The sequence below is a fragment of the Gouania willdenowi genome, chromosome 5 (genome assembly GCF_900634775.1).
Source record: "Gouania willdenowi chromosome 5, fGouWil2.1, whole genome shotgun sequence".
NCBI classification, from domain to species: domain Eukaryota; kingdom Metazoa; phylum Chordata; class Actinopteri; order Blenniiformes; family Gobiesocidae; genus Gouania; species Gouania willdenowi.
Window position 1 is genome coordinate 784,518 of NC_041048.1, and position 8,007 is coordinate 792,524.

The following is an 8,007-nucleotide window of genomic DNA, read 5'->3' on the forward strand; positions in this document are numbered from 1 at the left end:
TTCAGCAGAAGCTCTTCTTGTTCCTGCAGCACTGCTTTGCTCACTGGCCTCTGGACGCTTCATTTAGAGCCGTAAGTACACACTACTACACAACTACTACACAACTACTACACAACTACTGCATTACACTACTACACAACTACTGCATTACACTACTACACAACTACTGCATTACACTACTACACAACTACTGCATTACACTACTACACAACTACTGCATTACACTACTACACAACTACTACATTACACTACTACACAACTACTACACAACTACTGCATTACACTACTACACAACTACTGCATTACACTACTACACAACTACTACATTACACTACTACACAACTACTACACTACTACACAACTACTACATTACACTACTACACTACTAGACAACTACTACACAACTACTACATTACACTACTACACACTACTACACTACTACACAACTACTACATTACACTACTACACTACTACACAACTACTACACAACTACTACATTACACTACTACACAACTACTACACAACTACTACATTACACTACTACACAACTACTACACAACTACTACACTACTACACAACTACTACATTACACTACTACACAACTACTACATTACACTACTACACAACTACTACATTACACTACTACACAACTACTACATTACACTACTACACAACTACTACACAACTACTACATTACACTACTACACAACTACTACATTACACTACTACACAACTACTACACAACTACTACATTACACTACTACACAACTACTACATTACACTACTACACAACTACTACATTACACTACTACACAACTACTACACTACACTACTACACAACTACTACTTTACACTACTACACAACTACTACACAACTACAACACTACACAACTACAACACTACACTACACTACTACACAACTACAACACTACACTACTACACAACTACAACACTACTACACAACTACAACACTACACTACTACAACACTACACAACTACAACACTACACAACTACACTACTACACAACTACAACACTACTACACAACTACAACACTACACTACTACAACACTACACTACTACAACACTACACTACTACACAACTACAACACTACACAACTACAACACTACACTACTACAACACTACACAACTACACAACTACACTACTACACAACTACACTACTACACAACTACAACACTACACTACTACAACACTACACTACTACACAACTACAACTACACTACTACAACACTACACAACTACACTACTACACAACTACAACACTACACTACACTACTACACAACTACACTACTACAACACTACACTACTACAACACTACACTACTACACAACTACAACACTACTACACAACTACAACACTACACAACTACAACACTACACTACTACAACACTACACAACTACACAACTACAACACACTACAACACTACACAACTACACTACTACACAACTACTACACTACACAACTACAACACACTACTACAACACTACACAACTACACAACTACACTACTACACAACTACACTACTACACAACTACAACACTACAACACTACACTACTACACTACTACAACACTACACAACTACACTACTACACAACTACAACACTACTACACAACTACAACACTACACAACTACTACATTACACTACTACACAACTACTACATTACACTACTACACAACTAATAACTACAACTACTACACAACTACAACACTACACAACTACTACACTACACAACTACTACACTACACAACTACTACACAACTAAAACACTACACAACTACAACACTACACTACTACACAACTAAAACACTACACAACTAAAACACTACACTACTACACAACTAAAACACTACACAACTAAAACACTACACAACTAAAACACTACACAACTACAACACTACACAACTAAAACACTACACAACTACAACACTACACTACTACACAACTACTACATTACACTACTACACAACTACTACACAACTACTACAACTACACAACTAATAACTACAACACTACACAACTACAACACTACACAACTACAACACTACACTACTACACAACTACACTACTACAACATTACACTACTACACAACTACACTACTACTACACAACTAAAACACTACACAACTACACTACTACACAACTACAACACTACACAACTACAACACTACACTACTACACAACTACACTACTACACAACTACACTACTACACACTACAACACTACACTACTACAACACTACACAACTACACTACTACACAACTACAACACTACACACTACAACACTACACTACTACAACACTACACAACTACACAACTACACTACTACACAACTACAACACTACACTACTACACTACAACACTACACAACTACACTACTACACAACTACAACACTACTACACAACTACAACACTACACAACTACAAAACTACACTACTACACAACTACAACACTACACTACTACACAACTACTACATTACACTACTACACAACTAATAACTACAACACTACACAACTACAACACTACACAACTACAACACTACACAACTACTACACTACACAACTACTACAAAACTAAAACACTACACAACTACAACACTACACTACTACACAACTAAAACACTACACAACTAAAACACTACACAACTAAAACACTACACAACTACAACACTACACAACTACAACACTACACAACTACAACACTACACAACTACAACACTACACAACTACAACACTACACTACTACACAACTACTACACAACTAAAACACTACACAACTACAACACTACACAACTACAACACTACACTACTACACAACTACTACACAACTACTACAACTACACAACTAATAACTACAACACTACACAACTACAACACTACACAACTACAACACTACACTACTACAACACTACACTACTACACAACTACACAACTACACTACTACAACATTACACTACTACACAACTACACTACTACTACACAACTAAAACACTACACAACTACACTACTACACAACTACAACACTACAACACTACACAACTACAACACTACACTACTACACAACTACACTACTACACAACTACACTACTACAACACTACAACACTACACGACTACAACACTACACAACTACTACACAACTACTACACTACAACACTACACTACTACACCACTACATTGCTACACAACTACTACTACACAACCACAACACTACACTACTACACAACTACTACACTACACTACTACACTACACTACTACACAACTACTACACTACACAATTACTACACTACACTACACAACTACTACACTACTACACAACTACTACACTACTACACAACTACTACACTACACTACTACACAACTACTACACTACTACACAACTACAACACTACACTACTACAACACTACACAACTACACTACTACACAACTACAACACTACACAACTACACAACTACACTACTACACAACTACAACACTACACTACTACACAACTACTACACAGAACACACAATAGGACACAGACAGGTGACTGAGTGTTAACTGGTTATGTTCAGGAGTCAATCATCAGTTAACACAGACACACAGAGCCAGGCCATTGAATATGAACTAGTTTAAAGTAGTTCCCAGTCTTCAGACTGGTTTATACTGGTGTCCTACACTAAATATGACACTAAAGATGTGTGTGTGTGTGTGTGTGTAGGTGTTGGAGACGTGGCTCAGTTACATCCAGCCGTGGAGATACAGCTCAGACAAAGCCAATTCTCAGCTGGAGCAGAAACGTTCAATGTCAGAGCGATGGTGTGTGTGTGCGTGCGTGCGTGCGTGTGTGTGCGTGCGTGTGTGCGTGCGTGCGTGCGTGCGTGCGTGTGTGTGCGTGTGTGCGTGCGTGCGTGCGTGCGTGCGTGCGTGCGTGCGTGCGTGCGTGCGTGCGTGCGTGCGTGCGTGCGTGCGTGCGTGCGTGCGTGCGTGCGTGCGTGTGTGTGCGTGCGTGTGCGTGCGTGCGTGTGTGCGTGCGTGTGTGTATGTGTGTGTGTGTGTGTGTGCGTGCTGACTAGACTAACCCTGTGATGGCCTTCTTTCCTCTCAGGGAGTCGTTTGTGCAGGAGAACCTGCTGATGTACACCAAACTGTTCCAGATGTTCCTGAGCCGATCGATCAGAACTGACCTGGTCAACGCTAAGAACGCTCTGATGGTGTTCAGGGTGGCCAAGGTGTTCTCACAGCCCCACCTCGCCGACATCATCCAGAAAGGTCAGCACACAGCTTAGAGTCACCACATGACATGGACACCAGTTGGTCTGAAAGAAGACGATTAAAGACACAAAGAGACCTACAACTTCATCTGCTGGTGTAACACTTCATCTGGTCATCAGTGGGACTAATGTCTCACTCAGTGTTTACAATATCTTTGTAATCCTTAGAACCAGTCACAGGATAACACGAGCACCAGTCCAATTATGACACCAGTGTCTGATCTAAATGTGTCTTATCTAAAGGAGAGCAGCTCTTTCTGGAGCCTGAACACGTCCTCCATCACAGAACACCCAGAGGTCACATGACTCCCAGCCAGGGCGGCAGCTTCCTGTCGTCACGGCAACGCCTCCAGACGGACGCCGTGTTCAGGGTAAAGAGCCACATTTACGCCCTGGAGGGAACGGACTGTACCTACACACAGATGTTTGGGATGGAGCAGAGAGCAGTGGTAACACACACACACACACACACACACACACATACACACACACACACACACACACACACACACATACACACACACACACACACACACACTCTAACTTGTGTGTGTGTGTCCTGTAGGTTCTAAAGCTGGTCCAGACCATCGCTCAGGCCCGTCACACAGCTCAGAGGATCTCTGACCACTCTGTGGATGTGTCCACGAACTCCTCCCTCCTGTCCTGGTTGGGACTGGGAACCAGTGGAACCTTCATAGGAACCGACCCAGAGGACAGTGGAGAGTTCCTGAAGAAGACCCACGAGTTCCTGGACCGAGCTCTGGAGAACCTCTGCCTCATCTTTAAGGTCAGTCCACCGAGAGCTTCTGGATCCTGGAGGACTGCTGTCCTGCTCACTGTGTGTGTGTGTGTGTGTGTGTGTGTGTGTGTGTGTGTGTGTGTGTGTGTGTGTGTGTGTGTGTGTGTGTGTGTGTGTGTGTGTGTGTGTCTCTCTCAGTGTAACCAGGTCCAGCTGACTCAGCTCATTTCCTCGTTGGGTTCCTGTGATGAAGATGTGACCAATCAGCAGCTTCCTGATTGTGTTCAGACTGAGAACGGACTGATGCTGACTGAGCTGGGCAGGAGACAGGTACCTTCATCATCATCATCATCATCTTCATGTTTGATTTTACCCATTCCTCCATGCTGTCCCTGAGCTCCTCATTGATAACCACAGGTAGTTCACACACTGACCACTAGGAGGCAGAACACTGCTCTGATCTATAGGTTCTCTTTAGAACTGACACACGTCCTGAACCTTTCTTAACCTGTGTTCACATGTACAATGATCTTTAATAACTACAAACATGACAAACAGCTTTATGCTAAGCTACAGATGCTACGTAGATGTTTACTGCTGCTGTTAGCATGTGTAACACACACACCTACACAACCACAGTCTGTAGTAAAAAGATAGAAATTAAGACTGAACGGGTTGGCTTGGCCTGGTTTCCATGGTAACTGTTTGACTGGCTGCTCCTTCTGCACTGCTGCTCAGCCAAAAGATTAGACACACACTTCATCAGAATCAGAAAGGTTTTTTTTGCCAGATACAGTTTAGAACAGTACAAGGAATTTAACTTGGTAGTTTAGGCAGAGAGAACACACATCAACACGCTGCAGCTGCTGTTTTTGGCGGCATCATGTTTTGATGAGAAGTGGAATAAAAACAGGAGGAGAGGGAAAAGAGGCGGGTCTTCCCTATGGGCAGTGCAGTTTAACACTAGGAAAAAACCACCTGGGGAGGAGCGTCAGATCTATAAACATCCATAATAATAACACTGGCTTGGATTTATATAGCGCTTTTTTCGAGACTCAAAGTGTGTTACAGAAACAATTATTCATTCACATCAGTCATACCAGTGGTGGTAAGCTACAATGTAGCCACAGCTGCCCTGACAGAAGCGTGGCTGCCATTTTGTACCTACGGCCCCTCTGACCACCACCAACATTCATACACAATTCATACAGGGCAATGTTGGTAAAGTGCAACAACACAAGGACAATGACTTGGATAGAGCGGGATTCAAACCTCCAACCCTTCGGCTACTGGACGACTCACTTTATGACCCGCTCTACCACAGAGCCATCCATGGTGAGATTTAGATACAACGTTGAGCGACGTGTGGGGGGAGGCCAATGGGTGATAATGTTTTGTTTTTGTTTCAGTAGCTTTGGAGTCTCTGATGTCAGTCAATCCAATAATGTGGCATCAAACAGCAGTTAGCCCAGACATCCTCTCCATCCTCTCCAAGATCGATTCAATTCCACGCATACATTCCAGAGTAGTGTCCTGCTTACTTTTGAGTTTGTTCATCATGGTATTCTGAGAGTTCAGTGCTCTTCCCCATCCTTCTGAGATGACTGGCAGCCTTCCTCAAACAGCTGCCAGTAATACAGACTTTACGATAGAGCAGATAGCTGCCAGCTCCAATCAGCAGCATCCCTGCTACCATGATTCCAATCATGTAGATATCCTCCACAGAAACTAAGGACAGGCACGCAACCTTCCATTTGTTCCAGGAATCCATCGTGTATCTGGCTGCAAACATTCCGTCCCAACACGCAGGCTCACCTCGGCCTGGTCTTCTCATTAAGTGACCAGCTGACCAATTCCATAATTTCAGTTTTTGGATGAATGCAGAGAGAGTCTCGTACGAGCTTCACAACAGCAGACAAAACGAGCACTGGAGGAGATGAGGAGGAGATCTTATTATTTAAATCATTTATCGTTCATTCAGACGAGCATCAAACAATCCTCATATTTTCAGGTATGTGATGGTTTATGTTTAATATGGTGTGTGCGTGTGCAGGTCATCAATGGTCTGCGTAGGTTTGATCTGGTGTATCAGGGAGATCCAGACCTTCAGCCAATCAGAAGCTACGAGAACGCTGTGCTGGTTCGACTGTTCTACAGGATCTCCTCTCTGCTCAACAACAGGGTGGGTCACATGACCCCTGCCGTCACATGACCCCAGCTCTCCCTTCACTAACGTGTTCCTCCCCCTGTAGCTGGAGACCCCCCTCGCTACGCTCTGTGCCCGTACTGACCTCCTGGGACGCGTCTCTCGCCGTCTTCTGACCGACAATCACGAGGCTCGTCTGAGTCGCAGCCCGGCGCCGCGCAGGGGGGTGGAGCTTAGTCGACGCGCTCGCCTAAGCCTGCGTCCGTTGGCCAGCTATCGGACGCTGCTGCTGCTGCTGCTGCTCTACCTGCTGGGGGCGGTGCTGAGTCTAAGCCCCGCCTGCAGCCTGGCTCTGCTGCTGGCCGCTGGCCTCGCCCTGCGTTTGGCGCTCTAACGTTGTCCAGTTCACCTGTAAATAATCACATACGTTACAGAGTCGGCTTATTTTTCACAGATTTGATGTTTTCTATAAAAACTCAATAAAAGCTTTTGCACGCGTTGTTTACTGGAAACACTGGGACTGAATGTGTGCTGTTCTACATATACTCGCATAAAGGAAGCGGAGTTAACTGCTTCTGACCAATCACAGACCTGTAGAAACCTACATTAGCATGGAGGAGCATTTGTTCTTATTTTTGTTACTAAAGAAGAAGAATTAAAATGTAAAGTAACTCTGAATACAGACAGACTGAGTCAATGTGGAAACTGGAGACTTTGATCACATGATCAACACAGGGTTGAAAAAAGATCTAATGTCAGCATGTTTCACAGCTTCTCGCTCTGTATTTCTACGACTACAATTATTAGGTTCTCAACCTGTGGGTCTTTTTTCTTAGTACTCTCT

General features: G+C 43.4%; 1 protein-coding gene across 1 annotated transcript in view; it reads left to right on the forward strand.

Moving 5' to 3' along the window:
• smpd4 (sphingomyelin phosphodiesterase 4) overlaps positions 1 to 7,675 on the forward strand; it is a 9,329-nt gene extending 1,654 nt beyond the window's left edge. The window contains exons 3-10 of the mRNA XM_028445969.1: positions 6 to 71; positions 3,726 to 3,823; positions 4,113 to 4,276; positions 4,522 to 4,727; positions 4,844 to 5,065; positions 5,216 to 5,347; positions 7,071 to 7,199; positions 7,270 to 7,675. Coding sequence (XP_028301770.1) covers positions 6 to 71; positions 3,726 to 3,823; positions 4,113 to 4,276; positions 4,522 to 4,727; positions 4,844 to 5,065; positions 5,216 to 5,347; positions 7,071 to 7,199; positions 7,270 to 7,557 — 1,305 coding nt within the window. The 3' untranslated portion in view covers positions 7,558 to 7,675. The remainder of the gene's footprint in view (positions 1 to 5; positions 72 to 3,725; positions 3,824 to 4,112; positions 4,277 to 4,521; positions 4,728 to 4,843; positions 5,066 to 5,215; positions 5,348 to 7,070; positions 7,200 to 7,269) is intronic.
• The last annotated feature ends 332 nt before the right edge of the window (positions 7,676 to 8,007 follow it).